Source organism: Rhinolophus sinicus, chromosome 3, assembly GCF_057876585.1.
Source record: "Rhinolophus sinicus isolate RSI-liver-muscle chromosome 3, RSI-T2T, whole genome shotgun sequence".
Classification (NCBI taxonomy): Eukaryota; Metazoa; Chordata; class Mammalia; order Chiroptera; family Rhinolophidae; genus Rhinolophus; species Rhinolophus sinicus.
This window is the reverse complement of record NC_142503.1, coordinates 127,292,249-127,313,696: the sequence shown is the minus strand read 5'-3', so window position 1 is coordinate 127,313,696 and position 21,448 is coordinate 127,292,249. Positions and strand designations below refer to the sequence as shown.

The 21,448-nt window shown below is 43.0% G+C and overlaps 1 protein-coding gene across 1 annotated transcript; it reads right to left on the bottom strand.

The window, feature by feature from the left end:
- Positions 1 to 5,052: 5,052 nt before the first annotated feature.
- LOC109436089 (cathepsin G) lies at positions 5,053 to 7,692 on the bottom strand. The gene is made up of 5 exons (XM_019714370.3): positions 7,562 to 7,692; positions 6,693 to 6,840; positions 6,153 to 6,288; positions 5,740 to 5,994; positions 5,053 to 5,306 (listed from the first exon to the last, which is right to left on the bottom strand). Exons 1-5 carry the CDS (start codon positions 7,614 to 7,616, stop codon positions 5,145 to 5,147), a joined length of 756 nt encoding a protein of 251 aa, XP_019569929.3. The 5' UTR covers positions 7,617 to 7,692; the 3' UTR covers positions 5,053 to 5,144.
- Between the last annotated feature and the right edge of the window lie 13,756 nt (positions 7,693 to 21,448).

Below are 21,448 nucleotides of genomic sequence, written 5' to 3'. Positions count from 1 at the left end.
TTCTTAATCCCTTCCCCTTTCACCTATCCTTAACCCCCATCCCATCTTAAAGAAGTTTCTCTAAGATTCCTTGTAATACTGGTTTGGTGGTGATGAACTCCTTTAGCTTTTTCTTGTCTGGGAAGCTCCGTATCTGTCCTTCAATTCTAAATGACAGCCTCGCTGAGTAGAGCAATCTTGGTTGTATGTTGTTGCTTTTCATCACTTGGAATATTTCCTGCCACTCACTTCTTGCCTGCAAAGTTTCTGTTGAGAAATCAGTTGGCAGTCTTATGGCGGCTCCCTTGTAGGTAACTAACTGCTTTTCTCTTGCTGCTTTTAAGATTCTCTCTTTTTATTTAAACTTTGGCGTTTTAATTATGATGTGTCTTGGTGTGGGCCTTTTTGGGTTTATCTTGTTTGGGACTCTGCTTCCAGGGCTTGTGTGTCCATTTCCTTTACCAGGTTAGGGAAGTTTCTATCAGTATTTCTTCAAATAGGTTTTCAATTCCTTACTCTCTCTCTTCTTCTTTTAGTACCCCTGTAATGCAAATGTTGGTATACCAAGAGGTCCCTTAAATTCTCCTCAATTTTTTGGATTCTTTTTTCTGTTCTGGTTGGGTGTTTTCTGCTTATCTTATCTTCTACATTGCTGGTTGGAACACTGCTTCACCTAATCTACTGTTGATTCCCTGTAATATATTCTTTGTTTCCATTATTGTATCCTTTATTTCTGACGGGTTCTTTTTTTTATGGTTTCCATTTCCATTTTTATGCTTCTTATCTCTCTGTTGAAGTTCTCCCTGAGGTCACTGAGTATTCTTATAACCACTGTTTGGAACTCTGCATCTGATAGACTGCTTATCTCCACTTCACTTAGTTCTTTTTCTAGAGCTTTCTTCTGTTCTTTTATTTGGGACATGTGTGTTTCTCTTCCCATTTTGGCTGCCTCCTTGTGTTTGTTTCTATGTGTTAGGTTGGGCTGCTATGTCTTCTGGTCTTAGTAGAGTGGGCTTAGGTAGTAGGTGTCCTGTGGGCTCAGTGGTGCAGTCCTTTGGGTCACCTGAGCCACACGCTCCAGGTGTGTCCCTTGTGTGGGTTGTGTGTGCCCTCCTCTTGTAGTTGAGCTTTGGTTGATAATTGCACATCAGTGTGAAGGACTGACCCTTGGGCTCACTGGTTGTAAGCACTGGCCTTGACTACAGTGGAAGAGTTGTTGTACAGGGGCTCATCCTATGGAGCAGTATGTGCCTCAGCAGGACTCTGGTGCCTGCCCAGTCCGCCCCATGTGTGTGTCATACTTGGAGGCGGTTGGGTGAAGCTCCAGCTTATTTTGAAGCTGACCACAGGGGGTGCCAGCCCCAGGACCACCTTGGAGGGGATCTGCCTAGATCTACTTCAGCCACAGCCTGTGCCCCTCCTGGGGCCACCTGGCAGGAGCCAGAAAGAAGTCTGCAGATGGCTGCTGCTGGTGCTGTGCTTGGAAGTGCCTTGAGAGGACAAACCATGAACCAAGGCTAGCTGCCACTAGTGCTGGCTTAGGGCTACTCAGCCAGAGGTACAGGACACACTCAAGCTTGATACTGCTTGTCTGGGTTCTGTGAACCTTTGAGAGATCCTCGGAAAGTCTGCAGCTTGAGCCAAGGCAGGTGATCTGCACAAAAAAGCCACTGAAAGCAGCCTGGTTGTGCCCAAAAGTTGGGAGGGGCCAGGTCTCGAATCACCAGGGCATGGTGAACTAAAGGCGGAGACTCAGAAATGGCTGCCATCTGTGTTTGCATTCGGGGTAGGGCAAAGAAACAATGGCCTCCAGCAGTTCCTCTATCCAGGGGAAAGCCTTCTCTCCTGCTCCCGTCCCAAGCCAGACAATTCAATTCCCCACCATATGTTCCTGTTGCCTTTCTAGCTGCTGACCCAGTGCTGGAGCTCAGAGCAAGTGATTCCATTGGTGGATGAGTCCACGTGTAGTCCCTTTAAGAGGAGTTCCTGTGAGTGCTCTCAGTCTCACTCAGTCACAATCCCTGCTGGTTTTCACAACCAGAAATTATGGGGACTTCTCTCCCTGGCACTGGCACCTAGACTGGAATCTCTTGCTCCTCTAAGGGATGGGGAGGGGATCCCCACAGCCGAAATAGCCCTCCTGATCTTTAATGGTCACACGCAGGTGTGGGACCAGCCTCTCTGACCTTCCACGTCTCTGAACTTCCTACCAGTCTAGAGGTGGATTCTTCTGCAAGTCTTTAGTTGAAAGGCTCCAGTTCAGCTTGATTTTAGGCGATTCTCAATAATGGTTGTTTTGTAGATTAGTTGTAATTTTGATGTGGTTGTGAGAGAAGGTAAACACAGCATTTATATGCTGCTCCATCTTGGTTGTCTCTCCTCTGGTCCCTGTCTTTAGTCTCCATCAGGATATGGGATGGCTCTGCACATAGGGATTTGCTGCTGGTGGTTTCCCCTCAGTGACAGTTGCGGGAAGCATGGGCGACATCTGATTGTGGTAGCAAAATGTGAAGAGGCTGCAGTTCATCCCGACCTTCCCTAATCATTCTGGTCTCTACTTGCCCTGGGAATTTAGGGTCTCAGTGATGACTGTCATGCAGCCACGCCTTCACTTTTCAGTCTGAATGAATACCAGGAGTTAGGAGTCATTCAGGCCATATTCATGGTTGGCTACTTCTGAAACCCATTCTAATTGTCAAAGTTGTAATAGCAGCTTCCAAAACAAACACTGTAAAATTTCTAGATTGTCAAAATGGTTTAATAATTTGCTGTACATCAATACAGTGGATCATAATGTAACCTTGGAAAATTATACTTCTGAAAGTTCAGTGGAAACATTGATAAAGCAACCATGATAGGGTCTCAGGCTAACTGAGTTCTTAATTGTTTTGGGGGTCATGTTGCCTAAAATCTTGAAATAATTCATATTTAGCAGATTTCATGCACTTCTGATAGTTTTTACACATTTATATAATAGAGATGTTTTCTATGAGCTAGTGGGGCTGGCCTCTGCCACTCCCTGTTGTCCTATTCTAGGTTCAGATGGCTTTCCTGGGCAGTCATCCTTTTCCCAGACAAAGTCACACACCATTATCAAGGTCACCATCAGCACTTTGCGGTTCTGCTGTGGTTATGAAGAATAGCTGGTGTCTAGTTTCTCCTGACCTGGATAATCTGCAAGGGGACAGAGGCAGCAACCTCTGGAGGCTGGAAGTCTGCCTTAGCCATTGGGTGGGGAGAAAGGTTCCCTGTGAGGTTACTGAGCATGAGCTTGTTATGGTTTTATAACTTTCCGTCAAGTCAGTAGGGCCTGTAATGCAGAGTCTGCACATGGAGAAAGAATGTGGGAGGAATGGTGTACTTTTGCACTAGTTTCACTGTGCCTTGAAAACACTATCTTGCCAAAGCTCTGCTGCTGAGGTTTACTTAGTAAAGAGGACTGCAGAGCTGTGGGAGGTGGTGGGGCTGGCTCTGGGGTGGTCATGGAGGGAATTGTCTTCTGGAGGTGAGCACCAGGAGGTCTGTGAAAACCCTTCCAGCAGGGCAGCTGGAGGCAGAGAGCTGCCTTGCAAGTGCTGACTGGCAGGGAAAGATATGGACGTGAGATGGGTCTGCCCTGGGTGTTTCCTGGGGACTGAGTCCTGAGCTGGGTGGTGCTCTGGACCTCCAAGTACATGTCACAGAGAGGAAGGGCTGGGTGGGGGCTCTTCCACCCTCCCTCCTGCCCCACATTGTTACACATCACATTGTGATATCAAGTATTTGTTCTATTTGCTAATGCAAACATTTAATAATGACACTGTTATCCCAAGAACGTGCAAGCAACAGATAATTTCTATGGGTAGGTGGTAGCAAATATAGACAGAATGACTGAGCATTGTCAAAGGTGCATTGTTAATACATGGCTTACACTGAATATTAGGCAAATCACTTTCTGACAAGAAATACCTATAAAATAGTGGTCAAATTTACCAAGGCATTTCTGTATATAGCCAGTTGGATTTGATATGTGTTCAGTGATTCTTCCATTTAGAGTATGGAAACTGCAAAAGTTCAGATGGTCAGTGTCACATTGCAAGGAATAAATAATATTTTGATAGAGGTGGAACCTCCCAGCTGATTCTGTACAGTTACCTTAGGAAGGTGTTTCAAGTGTGAGTTTAAGTTACGTGACTTCAGCAATTTTGTTTTTCAAATGTGATATTTGTGTAGATAGTCATGGGTGAGTCTTTGGGGTAAAAGTCTTGTGAATTTAGTCAATGTTGTGGGTGGAGTTTATGTAACTTTAGAGTATCAAAACAGGAAGCAGACCATTGTCAGATTGAAAATGAGGACACTGGTCTATACTACAGTGGGCGTTGGGAGGCATGAGAGTTTGGGGGAAGGACTCTGGCTATCGATGGAGACTTGGGTTGCTTCCATCTCTTGGCCACTGCGAATAGTTCTGTTGTGAACATGGGTGTTCATTACCTATTTTTAAGCAAGCAGATCTTTTTCTTTCTTCTAGGACTTGCATGGTTTCATTTTTTGCATTTACATCTCTGGCGTATTTGAGAGTTACATATTTTGGATTAGGGTGTGAGGACTGGATCCAATTTTACCTTCCCTCGCCCACCCAAATCTACCTAGGTATTTTAATACCACATATGGAACGTTTATTGTTTTCCAATGATTTGAGACACCACCTTTGCCATATATTAAATTGAACCTCGTATGGAATTTCAATTGGGTTCCTTTGGTCTGCCTGTCCTACACATACCAGTGGCACAGCGTTTTAAAGTGTACTTCTATATCTGTAGGGGAGTCTCTGGTAGAGTCTTGTAGGAGAGCAGAGAGCCTTGCCCTTGGGAGACATCTGCCCTTCCATCACACCCTGAGGACATGGTGGAAGGGAGATGGGGAATGGATGTCTTGGAGGAGGGAAGTAGCTCATCCTATCCCCAGGGTGGTGTGTGGGGAAGTTCATTTGTCTGGGGGAAAGACCCCATTTCCCTGTAGTAGCTCAGACTCAGTCCTGGATACATTCATTATGTAATGAATGATGTTTAAAGAACACATGAGAAATAGGTTACATACACTCTAAACATGGACATTTATTATGGCTCTGGGAGCCGCGCTGGAGCTGGCCTCAATCCCAGAGAAGAGTCAGTCACAGGAGGGGCGTCTCAGTTTGATTCCCCGTACTGGAAGCGCTTCATTGTTTTATTTATCCAGGGAAGGAAGCGTGCAACCCTGGTGAAGACTGCTGGAGGCGTCCCAGTGCCACTTCCATAGGAGACAATACCCTGGGCCACATTGTTACACACCAGAGGGCCTCCGGTGTCCCCCTGTGGGTGATGAGAGGAAGGACACTTGCTCCAGGCCTCCCCAGTGCTGCTGCCCTAAGGCCTGAAGCTCAGAGAGGCAGGGTGGGTGGGCTCCTTCAGTTGTTGGGTGTGTGTGAGATGGGAGGGTGTTGGGGTTGCAGAAGTCAAGCTTCTGTATCTCTAATTGGTTGGGCTTGAACCCTGGCTATGGTTACTGTTTCTAGCTCAACCGAAGTGAAGGTACTTTAACCTCCCAAGGGTAAACTCTGCATATATATGTATCTCGTGTGTCTTGTGTTCCTCACATTCCACAGAGACCACGTTGATGGAAAAAGACCCCCACCATGCTCTGATCTGGCTTCCAGACTGAGGCCATGGGTTGTAGTCTGTTTCCATTGCCCAGTTTTGCCCAGGCCCCCCATCTCAGGCCCATTGGCAATGCCCGTGACCTTACCCGGAAGGTGGTGCTGCTCTGCCTTTGGTCCCCTACACAAATCTGCCTTCGGCCGTTGTAGACATCAAAGCGATCGCTGCACTCCTGATCTTTCTGCACTCGCAGCTGCACGTCCCGGAGTGTGTCTGTTCTCCTGTTTAGGCTGACCAGGCCCCAGCCAGCCACAGTGCACACGGTCCCAGCACACAGCCTGGCCATACTCTGAGGGAGATCCACTGGCCTCACGAATCGATTCAGCCTGGCTCTATTTTCCAGCTGGCACGAAGAGAGCAAGTAATCAGGGAGTGTCTGTGCAGCACTCACTGCACGCACCCCACCACCCTCTGGGACTCTGCCCCTCCTTCCTCCTCCATGGTCACAGGACAGGTGGGGAGCCAGCTCAGCTGGAGACCAGAGGGTCAGGCATGTGGTACCTGCAGTAACATGATGTCATTCAGGTTGTTTTGCTGATTATAACCAGGATGGGTGATGGCTCTGAGCACAGATATTCTCTGCTGGGTCCTTTCCCGTCTCCTGATGTTGTGAGCCCCCAGGATGACACGCATAGGGCTGCAAAGGAATGGTGGCCTAGAGGTAGGTATGAGCCACAGGAGCTAAGGTCTGCAGTATAGGTGGACAGCCTAGGACAGCAAGACTAAAGTGGAGGGAAATGAGCTCTCTCTGCTGTCTGCTTCTCCAAAACCCTGAGCTGGGGATGGTTGGGGACACAGTGACCTTAAGTTTTGCCTCCTGTAGAATAAGTTGAGAATTAGCTTGAATTCATATTTCAATCCCCAATGCACGACTTCCATCTCCTCTTTCGGTCCTCATTTACTCTGTCCTGTTCCCTGCCCCCCAGTTCCTACCCAGTCTCTTCAACCCTTCATTGCTAGACACCTGCTTTCAGACAGATGTTCTCATTTACTTTCCTGGGCCTGCCTTATTGGTAGCCCAGAAGCTCCTTAGTTCCTCACCTGCCCAAGCAGTGAGCTGCTGTCATCACAAAGTCTTCTCGCACCAGGAAGCCCCCACACGTGCTCAGACCCGTTGGTGTTTCAGTCAGAAGATAAGCCATGTAGGGGTGGGAGTGGGGCCTGGCCTCTCGGCCTCCAATGATCTCCCCTGGAAGGAAGAATTCAGCACTTATCTCTGCGCTTGCTGACCTCACAGTTGGTGGCTCCAGAGAGGCTAGCAGATGGGGAGGCTGGAGAGGTGATGCAGGGGAAGGAGTATTTGCCCTGAGAATTGGGGTCTGTAGGGTACCACATTATGGGAGAGGGCTCCAGGGTTTTCAAGGAAACACTGCTGGCTCCCCACTGGGACCTCAGCTCACTCCCACCTCTCAAAATGAGAGCACCCCTTGCTGTAGGCAAGGCCAGCTTAACCTCACATTGTGGAGAGATCTCTGCTGTCCAGATCTGGAACCTCTGGAGCGGTTTCTCCCTGAAGTTCCCCGGTACTTTGTCTTCCTCAGGGAGCTTCCCTGCTCCCTCTGAGTACAGCTCATGGCCAGCATGGGAGCGGTTTTTAAGTTTCTAGACATGAGCTGGTGGGACTGTTACTGCTGTATCCTTGTCTCCTAGGCTCTGACACATGAGCTACAGAATGAATTCACAGAGCACAATTATAGACCTTTTATTATGTACGTGCCAGGTACAATTCCAAATTTCATGGACACTAACTAACTTAACTGTCTTAGCAACTCTATGAGGTAGGCTTTGCTATTATTCCTGTTTTGTAGATGAGGTACTGTGAATTCAAATAATGTGCCCAATGACAAAGAGTTAGGGAGTGCCTGGGCCGTCAGACTCTAGAGTATATGGGATGGGGTTGGGCCACTCACCTGCCCCAGCCCTGGAGGGTAGGAGAAAGGCCAGCAGCAGTGGGAGCAGCTGCATCTTCCCGGGAAGGCTGCCCAGCTAGTGGCTGTTGGTGCTCCCTCATGCCAGACTTTTAGTCCCCAGAGAGGAAGGAAGGATGGGGTGGGGCTTGAGGGTTCACAGTCCCATTCTTCTGCTGGTGTCACCCACCAGGTTTCGTCACCCACGCTGCCCAGGAGGTTTGCCCACCAACTGCCAGTGACCTGGGGGAAGGTAGAGTAATCGAAGCCAACACCGGATCTCCCAATCTGCTGAGTCAGTACTGGCATCAGAAATGGGAAGCAGGACACAAGGAGAGGGGCTTTGGGCACTGCATTACCCCAGAACCCTAAACCCATGCAATTCAATAATATCCCAACAAGGCATGAAAGATGCCAGCTGCCTACTTCTTTTCTTTCCTATCCCTTGAGGATTGAAGCCTGCCTGCCTTCACCTTTTGGCCCTTGGTCACTCTGCTGAGACCCTGTCTGCTCCCATGTCTTTCAAGAAGTCATCAAGGCAGATTGAATAGCTCTCTGTCTCCTGAGTGGTTGGAGGGGACTAGCAGGGAAGGAAAATGAAAGAAAAAGGCTCTGCAATTGATTGTAACTTTCTCAGGCCACGTGAACGCAGAGAAATGCTCAGTGAAGCTCATGACACAGTTGCAATTGCAGACGTCTGTTTGCCTGCTTCCTACTCAAGGTGGAAGACTTTGTGTTCCAGAGGTTCCCTGCACGCGAAAAACGGCCCAGTATCATGATTTTGTGAGAGATGTCAGAGCCTGCCTGGAAAATATCTAAGACCCTATTTCATCCAGGAGAAAAGAGACCAATCAGAAAAATCTCCATTCTCTGCCCAGGGGCAGGAGCTTATAAGAAGCAGATACATCTTTGCTGTGCTACCCTTAATACATAAATCCAAAGAACTGAAACCATACATTCAATGTTGAGTGTAAGGCCTGACTCAGTACTGCAGAATAACACCGTGGTTTCTGAGGAACACTTAACACTACTGAGAAGCTTCTTTTAGCTCAGAAAAACATTATGATTCAGTATAATTTTTGCTAAAATATCAGAATTGAAACTAATGTAATTTTCAATTTATTTAGGATTGTAATAGCCCCACTTGAAATTCTTCTTAAAGTGAAGTCTCCTCTCATATATAAATATACACAGACTTTCACTTATTTGCAGAACTGTAAAAAGTTTAATCCCTTCTCTAAAATACAGTCTAAAATTGTAATCTCATGAAAAATTTGTTTTCTCCTTAAAAGTAATATGCAGAAAAAGGAGGAAAAAGAAAATAGTATTACAGCTTTATTAGTGTCTTAGCATTTGGGGTGATTTTTATTTATTGTTACTTAAATGCTTTTCAGTATTTAATTTTGTTTTAAAAACAGTTAGTCTAATTTAAAACCAGAAAGATAAAGAACAGCCTGCACATGTGAAAAGGGGAGTAAATTCTATGCACCCAGTGATCTGAACAGAGATATGGGGAATGATTTTACTAACAGTGACCTAGGATTTCATGCCAATCTTCCCACTAAAAACAACCAAAATAAAGCTGTTTAAAACATCTAAAAACTTTCAAAGCCTTCGTAGCTTTGAAGAAATGCCAATGCAGGAGTGATTATGAGGCGAAAATGAAGGAATAATGGGAGTTCTGTTGGTATTAATATCTACTATTTTTCTGAGGGAATTTGTTGAACCCACAAAATCTGAGCCTCTGTCTTGAAGACCATATAAGGTGAGGGGAATAGAAATCAAAGACCAAGACCCACCCAAGTAGATCCAGTCAGAGCCCTTCCCCACAGGAAGCTGGGAGCTGAAAAGTGTACAGCCTGAAAGTAACAAGACTAAGGGGCTAGTCCTTGCGAGTAATACATGAAGGTGAGAATTACTTGGACTGTTCATGGAATGCCGAACCTTGAATTTGCACTAATGTAGTTATGGATGTGTCCCAAAGTAGCTTGCAGAATCAAACGCAAATCTAGAGGAAATTCACTTAATTCCAAATTTGAATCACACCTGCAAATTATTTTGCAAGTGTAATAACGACAAATGTAGAGTCAAATACAAACACGATCAACAAGCAAAGAAAGAAAGAAGACACCATGACTAAGAAATAATAATCAATAAGAACAGAGGAAAAAAACTTTATTGTGATAATAAAATAGTTTAATACAGATTACAAAACCATTATGCTGAAATAAAAACGAGCTTTAAAGGAGATGCAGGGCACATGAAACTTAGAAAAAGTGACATGCCATTTGAAAAGGAACTAAATACAACTTGTAAAAGTGACCAATGTAATAACCACAATTAAAGTCACAGTGGATAGAGTTAATTAATTAAAGTCACAATGGTTAGAGTTAATTACAGATTAGACAGGGATGAAAAGAGAATTTCCAACCCAGAGTAGTTCAGAAAATTGTGTCAAGAATGGAGCCCAGAGGGGTATAAAAATAAAAATTTAGAAAATAGTAGAATTATAATTTTGAACATATGTTCAGTTGGAGTTCTGGAAGAAAAGATAGAAAATAGGAAAAGAGATAATGAGATCATAGCTGAGAGTTTTTTCAAAACCGGTGAAAAACATCCAATCAGAGGTTAAAAAAGATAAATAAAATTCATGTAGAATGATAAAAGGAAATGCATACCTAGAAACCAATGTCATAAAGAAATGGCAGAAATGTCAGGAAAGGGAGATTGCTAGAGAAAGAAAGATTCCTTTCAAATGAACTGTGATCAAAGGCTGAATTCTCAATAGCAGCAATGAGTGAATGCTATGCAGGAAGAAACAACTTCACAGTCATTTGGGAAGATTCTAAATCACATCTTATCAATTGATTAGTAGTGATATAGAAGTTATGAACAGCTAATGAAAAGAATCACATACATAGTTTGCTTTGCTCAACAAATGTAGATTATATATTTTATAAGCACATGGAGCATTTTTCCAAAAAGTGACTATAGATTATGCCTTGGTTAGGTCTTAAAAATGTTTAGAGGATTAAAATTATACATCATTTGTAGTAGACCACAATGAATTTAAACTAGAAACTTCTAACTAGAATCTGAGCAGGAAAATCCCTATACTTTTAAAATTGAAGAAATAAACTGTTAAATAAATCATGAGTCAAAGTCAAAATTATAATGGAAATGAAAAATGAGTTCAAAGTGATTTATATGATGAAAATAATGTATTGGAAATTTTGTTGGGCATATAGGGGAAAAAATGGATCTTGATTATTTAACTCTACCTTAAGTTAACTAATTTAAAGGTTAAAGAAAGAAAACTTTTATAAGACAGGAAAATTTCTTTATGAACTAAAGGTAAGAAAAACATTTTCAGCAAGACATCAAAAGCACTCACCATCAATAATTATAAAGGAAAAATAGATAAATCAGTATGTATAAAAATTCAGAAATTCTGATTATCAAAGACACTGTTAAGACAGTGAAAAGTAAACCCAGAGTGTGGGAGAAGACATTTGGAACAACTCAGGGTTTGTATCTGGGAGATATATGTATATATATTTACAGGTATAATTCAGAGCTATGCTATTTTACAAGTCACTGGAAAGCCAATAAGTTTGAAAATCAACATGAAATTGACAAATCCCTAGAAAATATAACTGAATGACACATACTCAAGAAGTTTGAATTTTCCTACAAAGATTAAATAAATTGATTCAGTATCAGAAATATTCCATCAAGTACAAACCCAGGCTCACAATGCTTCATAGGAAATCTCTACAAAATATTCAAAGAGTGCTACACAATTCCTTAGGAAAGTAGATGCTACCCATCTTCTTTATGAGACTAGCAAAACCTCAATGCGAAATCCAATGAAGACAATATGGAAAGGAATATTACAGGCCAGTATCACTTAAATACTGATGTGAACCAAATAAATCAATAAGAAGACATTATATCATGACTAATTTGGGTTCATCCTAAGTATGGCTGGCTTTTCATGTGACACTAAATTGCTGTAACATATTACATTGATGAAAGAAGAAACACCATATGATTACTGAAGCAAAACAAAATAAAACCGTTTGCTGAAATTCACCCTAATTTATTAAAAAAATTCTTAGCAATCTGAGAATGTAAAAGAATGTCCTTAATCTCATAAAATAGATCCACAAAACGCCACAGCAATCATTACACTTAATGGTGAAATGCTGAATAGTTTTTGTTTCAGAGCAAAACAATACAAGGACAACTGCATAGTCATAAACATCATTTCTCTTCAACAGTATATGCTGTAGATTTTATTGAGTGCAGTTAGCCAGGAAATAGAAGTGAAAAGTGTAAGGACAGGAAGGGAGACAAACTGTCTTTATTTGAGACTATGTTAGTGTATATAAAGAATGGCAAAGAAATCACAGATAAATAATTATTAAGATAGTTTAACAAATTTGCTCGACACAAAATCAATTTAAGATTAATCTTATTTCTCTATATATAGAAATTATGTTAGAAAATGAAATTTTGAAAAAGTTAATATTTAAATGTCATGAACATTATCAAATAGCTAAACATAAAGCTAAAAGCAGATGTGCAAGAGCTCTTTGGTGAAAATTATAAAGTTGTATTAAGAGACACTTAGGAAGACCTAAACACAGAGATATTGCATGTTCTTAGATTAGACAACAAAACATTTTTTAAAAATGTCAATTCTCCAAAAAGTGATCTATAGATTCGTTGCACCCAAGAGGTTTTTTTAAAAAATAAATTTTATTGGGGAATGTTGGGGAACAGGGTGTTTTTCCAGGGCCCATCAGCTCCAAGTAGTTGTCCTTCAATCTAGTTGTGGGGGCACAGCTCAGCTTCAAGTCCAGTCAGCAGGAATTGAACCGGCAACCTTGTTGTTGAGAGCTTCCGCTCTAACCAACTGAGCCATCCTGCCACCCCTCCAGCAGCTCAGTGGCAGCTCATTGTCTTCAATCTAGTTGTGGAGGGCACAGCTCCCTGGCCCATTTGAGAATTGAACTGGCAACCTTGTTCAGAGCCCACGTTCTAACTAACTGAGCCATCCAGCCGCCGCTCAAGAGGTACTTTATAGAACTTAATTGATTCTAAATATATGTGGAAAAACAAATGGCCAACAATAGCCAAGACACTCTTAAGGAATGAGAATAAGATGGGAGGTCTTGCTTTAGCAAATAAAGCCAAAGTAATGAATATAGTGTGGTATTGATGGGGCCACGGAGACATAGACTAATGAGCCAGAAATTTCGGTCCTACACACATTTGAACACTGATGCACACATATATGGAGGCTTAATTTATGATGGAGGTTTCATGGCAGAGAGAGGGGAAAAGAATATATATATTTTTTCCCTCATAAATAGTGCTAGGACAATGGTGTCCTGTAGGGACAGATACTTTCTATGTGGAAAACAACAACAATAAAACTTGACCTTTATCTATTTTAGGTGGATTATGGATCCAAGTGTGAATAAAGTTTTGAAAATATAATGTAATAATATCTTCATGATAGGTAAAGATGTTAAACACTATATGTAAAAACACTGAACGTAAAGAAAAAGATTGATACATTTGAAACATTAAAATTGAGAGAAACAAAAACAATTTTCAGAGGGGACAAAGATGTTTGTATCACACATAACTAACAAAGGACTTACATACATATTATGTAAAGAACTATAAATCAGTATGAGAAGGATAATAACTCAGTAGAATAATTTGCAAGAGACTAGAACAGGCTCATTTCAAAAGAGAAAATTAAAGTGGCCAGTAAAATATGAAATTTGGTTGTTACTCTCAGTAGATAGAATCACCCATATGAATCACAGTGAGATACCAGTTACAGTTACCAGGGGGTCCTTTCCCCACTCTAGGTTTATACCCTAGAGAAACGTGCAAATTTCTATCAGATACATGTCGAAGAATGTCACAGCAGCATTTTCATGATAGCCCCAAACTGGAAACACCTGGAAGGCCCATCACCAGCAGCATGGGTAGTCAAATTGTCATATAATGGAATGTTGCATGACAATGAAATGAATATATTGCTACATGCAGCTACACAAATGAATCTCCCAGACATGATGTTGAGAGACAGAACCTAAGAAGACTACATTCAGTAGGATTCCCTTTATATAAAGTTGAAAGCAAGCAAAAAGAAAAGTATATTGGATAGAAATGCATACATAGTGGTAAAAGTCTGATGGAAAGCAAGGAAGTGGTTATCACAAACGTTACAATTATAGTTAATTCTGGGATTGGAGAACAGAGAGGACATTTTGACCAGGAAGATCAAACATGATGGGGGATTTCTGGAATGTTGATCATGCTCTATTTCTTGACATAAAGCATAGTGCTTGCTTTATATTATTCTTTAACTGTACATTTATGTTTTGTGCACTTTTCATGTCTGTATGCACATATTTGCAATAAAAAAAAATTTTTTTAAGTCTGTTTACCAGATGGTGGGGATAGAGAGAATATTTGGATGGACAGGGGACTATATGAGAGCAGATAGGGACCTGCATGATTTTAATGTTTTTATTTTAATAAAAATGGTGATATTTGTACTAAATGAGACTGTGGTATGTTTCACAATATACATAGCTGGTTACGTCTATGTTGGACTGTTTTCTTACATTTCCGTCAGTTACAGTTTTTAGTCCTCTGGGATGTTGGGACATTAAAGTTGTGCATTTCCCACCTCCTCCCTGAGTCGCATGTGCCACCAACAATGCAAATCTTCTGGTCAGGCGGTTGCCAGCTGATGCTGGGCACTTCCCACTTTCTCCCTTTGATGCTGCTCCAGTCAGTCACCACGCTAGTTGCTCTTGGCTCTGTCGGAGGCCATGTACCTGAGGGCTGCCTTAGTATCACTCTTAGAAGGAAGTTTTGGAAGCTCCTTGGGAAATCTCCACTGAAGAGCTGGTGATTGTTTCATGGAGTGTCAGTGCTGGAGAAGGCTGTGCCAGCCCCATGGAGGCACTTTCTTGGCAAGAGCTGGCTTGTGCTGTCTTCCTTGTAATGAAGAGCAGGTGACAAGGGAAATTCAATGGGATCTCATAAAACCTTCCTGTCAGAGTAGTTAGGGAGAAAGAGGGACCTGCAAACAGTGGGTGTGGCAGAGAAAGATTTGACAAGATGTTCAAGGCCGTCAGTGTTCCTGGCAGTAAAGTTTACTTCTGAAACTCATCAGCTGAGGCTCCTGGGAAACATGAGAAAGAGGTGGAGGTGGACGTATTCTCTGAGACCCTCTTCCAAAACACTCAGACAATCCAAATGTTCAATAATGGTAACAGAAATCATGTGTTCATAGGGTGAAATGCTATCCAGCTATTAAAAGGCATCATGTTTTAGAAGACCACTTAGTGGCACGGAACAGTTTGTATCATCTAATATTAAGCAGAAAAAGTAGAATGTAAAATGGTGTATACAAGTTGATACTAACTATGTTAAAAAAGGACAACAACCAGAACAATTATTTTATGGGTGTGGGGACAGAGCCAGGAGTGCAGTTTCTAGGTTCTCGGCCTCACATGGAAAGGTGCTCACTCAGGTAGTAAATGGCCATCAACTGTGATTGGATGGCCATCAGCTGTGGCTAATTGGCCGTGAGCTGTAACCAGTGAGTGTAACCATTGGCCACTAACATAACTGCTGTGGCTACGCTAGCAGCAAATGGGGGCTAGCAAGAAAAATGGGGGCTAGCAAGAAGATGGTGGCTGAGCTGGCAAGCGCGGATTGCAGTAAGCATGGCGGAGTGTGGGTTGCAGATTGCAGAGAAGCGGACAGCAGGTTGCAGACAGTGTGGCTCCTGCTTCCTGTGTCTCCAACCCAGCTGCTAGCAAGACTATAGTGGTATGACTCCCCTACCTACGGCTCCGTGGGTGTTCCTTTTTGGCCTCACCATATCCTGTGTTATTATGTGGGGAGCGGAAGCAGAGACCCCGCAGGCCGCCTTGCATTACAATGGGACTCTTGTTTTCATCATTATGTGATCCAAGTTTTTGTCTACTGGAAATGTATTAGTTTTATGGAAAGAAAAATATTTAAGGCTTGTGATTCTTAGAAACAACTAATGCTATTAAGCATTATGGTAGAGCAGAGGTAGCAGTTGAGCAAAAAAAAATTTTCTTTTCTTCCAGGGGACATAGGTAAACTATTACCCAGCTTCATTTGAGGTGAGGTGTGTCTGTGTGACTGTCGTAGCAAATGGGATGTAAGTGGATATGAGCCAGGTACCTTCCAAATCTGGCCCATAACATACTCCTATGCTTTACCACCTAGGTTCTTCCCCTTCCATGGTTTGACACAGGTGAGCCTGGGGAACTTGGAAACCATTTCAGGGGACTGAGTCTTCACCTGGGCTGACCCTGAGGTTTATTGTCCAAACTGGGACACTTGAAAATAAAAGGGGGCAGTACTCACCAGTAGAACTCACTTCAGACTATGTGTGACTGAGAGATAGACGTCTATTGTGTTAGTCACTGAAATGCTGAAGTTTATGTGTTAGAATCTTTAGATCTTTAGGGTTGGAGTTCAGGTCAGTGGCAGAGTAGGTAAATGCCGTGCTCATCACCTTCCATGACCACATCAAAATTGCAACTTAATTATAGAAAAATCAACTTGGAGAACCATCTGATGTCTAGCAGAACAGAACTCCTATAACTAAGGATATAAAAAAGAAGCTCCGGGAAGACTGGTAGGAGGGGCAGAAACATGGAATGGGTGGCCCCACACCTGTGTGTGGTGGTTGAGAATCAAGATGAATATCTTGGCTGTGGAGGTCCCTCCTGAGGAGTGAGGGGTCCCAGCCCCATAGGGGTTCCTTAACTCAGTGTTCCAGTACCAGGAAGAGGAGCCCCCTACAACATCTGGGGGTGAAAATCAGTGGGGATTCTATCCATCCAGATGAGACAGAAATCTGCTGGAAACCCAAAGCATCATCGCTCAAAGACACTCACCCTGGGCAGGGGAACAGTGGCTTGGGAGGCACCAGAGACATACAGGGAGAAACTGAGTTTTGTGGCTTCAGAGAGAGGGCTGGAGGGACAGCCGCTGTTGTCCCTGTGTTGAGCCCTCCCCCACATGGACAAATCTGAAGCTGGTGAACTCTGCTTCCTCTACCCTATTGACTCCCTGGGACCCTGTCCCACCTGACTTGCACACTGCTGGAGGTCTTGCAGAGGCAGGAAGCCATCATTGGCTCATGCTTCAGTCTTTCTTAAGTGACTCTCAAAGTTCTGCAGGTCCCAGGCAGAGGGTGGGTGTCTTCGGTGTGCTCTGTTCCTTTTGCTGAGTGGCCCCAGGCTCAACACTGGCACTAAATCTGAATCTGCATTAACCTGGTGAATACTACTCTTCCCACCCTGGTGACTCCCTGAGACCCTGCTCTTACCACCTTGAATAAAAGCCTGTCCAAGGCTCTTCTATTGACTGAGTCTTACGTGTATCCAGCAGGTGGCAACAGGCTTCAGGGTGCCCTGAATAGTTTGCTGAACTGCCCCAGCCTGGTGGTGAGAGCCAGCCTTTGTTCACAGTGTGGCCTCTCTGATGTGCCTCCAGGTCCCAGGTACAAGCAGCTACCAACCGTAGCTCCTACCAGGTAGCCCTGGGTTGGTCACAGGCAGCAGCTGACCTTGGCCTGCATTGGAGTACCTCCCAGTAGGCTCCAGAACCAACACACCCAGTAGCCAGCTTCAGACTGCAACAGAGCACCACCTGATTGGCCCCATAAGTGGCTCACCCAAAGGTGTCTTGGCAGGCACCAGAGCCTATGGGGTGAATCTCACTCCATGGGGTCAGTCCCCAAACAGCACTTCATACACTGTGGGCATGGCCAATCATAACAGCCAGTCAGCTTGAGGGTCATTCCCATCAACAGCAATCAAGAGTTCATTACAAGAGGGCACACACACTATGCAAGGGACACTCCTAGAGCACCCAGCTCAGGTGATCAGGGATAATGCACCAGTGGGCCTCACAGGACACATACAACATGTGGTATGGCCACCCTGCCAAGACTGGGAGACATAATAGATCTGCTTAATACATAGAAACAAACACAGGGAGGCAGCCAAAATGAAAAGATAAAAAATGTCCCAAGTAAAAGACCGGTAGAAAACTCCAGAAAAAGAACTAAATTAAATGGAGGTGAGCAATCTACCAGATACAGATTTCAAAATATTGGTTATAAGGATGCTCAAGGAACTTAGTAGGAACTTTAAGAGATAGTAAGCATACAAAAGGACACAGAAACAATAAAAAAGAACCAGTGAGAAATGAAGAATACAATAACCGAAATGAAGAATACACTAGAAGTAATCAACATCAGATTAGATAAAGTAGAGGACTGAACCAGGCATTTGGAAGATAAGGTAACAGAAAACACCTAATCAGTACAGCAAAAAGATAAAAGAATTAAAAAAAAAATCAAAACAAAAACCAAGGACAGTTTATGGGACCTCTGAAACAATGTCAAGTGTGACAATATTCTCATCATAGGGGTACCAGAAGTAGAAAGGAGAGAGCAAGAGATTGAGAGCCCATTTGAAGAAATAATGACAGAAAACTTCCCTAACCTGGTGTGGGAAAAAGACATTAAAGTCCTGGAAGCATGAAGAGTCTCAAACAAGATGAACCCAAACAGGGCCACACCAAGACACATCATAATTAAAATTTCAAAGGTTGAAGACAAAGAGAGAATCTTAAAAGCAGCAAGAGAAAGGCAGTTAATTACCTAAAGGGAGCTCCCATAAGACTGTCAGCTTATCTCTCAAGAGAAACGTTTCAGGCCAGAAGGGATTGGCAGAAGATATTCAAAGTGATGAAAAGCAAGGACCTACAACCAAGATTACTCTACCCAGCAAGGCTATCATTTAAAATTGAAGGAGTGATAAAGAGCTTCCCAGACAAGAAAAAACTAAAGGAGTTTATCACCACTAAAGCATTTTCACAAGAAATGTTAAAGGGACTTCTTTCAGAAGAAGAAGGGAAAAGAAAAGAACATAAATATGAATAATAAAATGGTAATAAATATGTACCTATCAATAGTTACTTTAAATGTAAATGGACTAAATGCTCCAATCAAAAGACATAGGGTAGATGAATGGATAAGGAAACAAGACCCATATATACACTGTCTATGAGATACCCTTTTCAGATCAAAAGACACACACAGACTGAAAATAAATGGATGAGGATATGTCATGCAAATGGAAACAAAAAAAAAAAAGCAAGGTTATTAAGTACCTATTAAACAAGATGTATGAAGTTTTGGAAGCATAGAAAACCAAATGTGAAAGAATATAACTTTGGTCCAAAGCAGGTGTTTATCAGTTGAGTGCATATTTTTGCATAGAACCATGAGAGTTCTCACAATTTCTGTAGCTGATTTGTCGTACATTTGGCAGTGTTGTCACATTTTTCTGATAGATCATTTTCCTCTGTGCTATTGGGACACTACCTCGGGATACACTTCCACCTCACACATGGCTCAGGCCCTCATTGTCCCAGGGTTCCCCATGGGTCCAGATAATACTGGCAGGCAGTTGCTTCTCTCTGCTCTCCTGCCTTTCTCTTCCCCTGTCTCACTTGATCCACATCTATTAATAGCTGACCTTGACTTTGCTGCTCTGACCAAGGGCAGAAGGCACCTATGCCTGGGCTTAGCCACTGTGCCAGTAGAGAAGCTTGAATGCTCTTGTGAGGTTATCATTAATGAATTTGCAATTTGTGATTATTTTAGTGTCATGTTCACAGGAAGGAAAGGCTAAGATGGAACTATTTCTGAGGTTTGTGATATTAGCCAGATGTGGTGACCTGGAAACAGAATGCTCAAAAGAGAAAAGCAGCTCCAACAATGCTGGAGATGGGCAGAGGAGGTTGCTGCCCAATTCCTTCAAATAACATCTACTATCCTTAAAGATTTGGACCTTTTGTATCACAAGGGATATTTAAAAAGGACTTATTAAATTGCGGTAAAATATATACAACATAAAATTACTAACCACTTTTAAGTGTACAGTTTGGTGTCATTAAGTACATTCCCAATGTTTTGCAACCATCATGATTGCTGCTTATGTTTCCCCTGCATCTACCATTCTTTCCATGACAGTGAGTTTTGTAGAAAGGGTAGAGGAGGAATGCACAGGCCCCTCTATCCCATCTGAACACATTCAGGAGAATGTAGGAGGTACCTCGGCTTCATCTTGGAGGTTGGGGGAAGAGGATGAATTCAGACAAGCTTGTGGGAGGGGGTGAGTCTGATGGGGGCTGGTCATTAGAGGAATCATCTTCTGGAGGTGAGCACCAGGAGGTCTGTGGAAACCCTTCCAGCAGGGCAGCTGGAGGCAGAGAGCTGCCTTGCAAGTGCTGACTAGCAGGGAAAGACATGGACGTGAGATGGGTCTGCCCTGGGAGTTTCCTGGGGACTGCGTCCTGAGCTGGGTGGTGCTCTGGACCTCCAAGTACATGTCACAGAGAGGAAGGGCTGGGTGGGGGCTCTTCCACCCTCCCTCCTGCCCCACATTGTTACACACCACATTGTGATATCAAGTATTCTTTATATTTGCTAATGCAAACACTTAATAATGACACTGTTATCCCAAGAACGTGCAAGCAACAGATAATTCCTATGGGTAGGTGGTAGCAAATATAGACAGAATGACTGAGCATTGTCAAAGGTGCATTGTTAATACATGGCTTACACTGAATATTAGGCAAATCACTTTCTGACAAGAAATACCCATAAAATAGTGGTCAAATTTACCAAGGCATTTCTGTATATAGCCAGTTGGATTTGATATGTGTTCAGTGATTCTTCCATTTAGAGTATGGAAACTGCAAAAGTTCAGATGGTCAGTGTCACTTTGCAAGGAATAAATAATATTTTGATGGAGGTGGAACCTCCCAGCTGATTCTGTACAGTTACCTTAGGAAGGTGTTTCAAGTGTGAGTTTAAGTTACGTGACTTCAGCAATTTTTGTTTTTCAAATGTGATATTTGTGTAGATAGTCATAGGCGAGTCTTTGGGGTAAAAGTCTTGTGAATTTAGTCAATGTTGTGGGTGGAGTTTATGTAACTTTAGAGTATCAAAACAGGAAGCAGACCATTGTCAGATTGAAAATGAGGACACTGGTCTATACTACAGTGGGCGTTGGGAGGCATGAGAGTTTGGGGGAAGGACTCTGGCTATCGATAGAGACTTGGGTTGCTTCCATCTCTTGGCCACTGCGAATAGTGCTGCTGTGAACATGGGTGTTCATTAGCTATTTTTAAGCAAGCAGATCTTTTTCTTTCTTCTAGGACTTGCATGGTTTCATTTTTTGCATTTACATCTCTGGCGTATTTGAGAGTTACATATTTTGGATTAGGGTATGAGGACTGGATCCAATTTTACCTTCCCTCGCCCACCCAAATCTACCTAGGTATTTTAATACCACATATGGAACGTTTATTGTTTTCCAGTGATTTGAGACACCACCTTTGCCATATATTAAATTGAACCTTGTATGGAATTTCAATTGGGTTCCTTTGGTCTGCCTGTCCTACACATACCAGTGGCACAGCGTTTTAAAGTGTACTTCTATATCTGTAGGGGAGTCTCTGGTAGAGTCTTGTAGGAGAGCAGAGAGCCTTGCCCTTGGGAGACATCTGCCCTTCCATCACACCCTGAGGACATGGTGGAAGGGAGATGGGGAATGGATGTCTTGGAGGAGGGAAGTAGCTCATCCTATCCCCCAGGGTGGTGTGTGGGGAAGTTCATTTGTCTGGGGGAAAGACCCCATTTCCCTGTAGTAGCTCAGACTCAGTCCTGGATACATTCATTATGTAATGAATGATGTTTAAAGAACACATGAGAAATAGGTTACA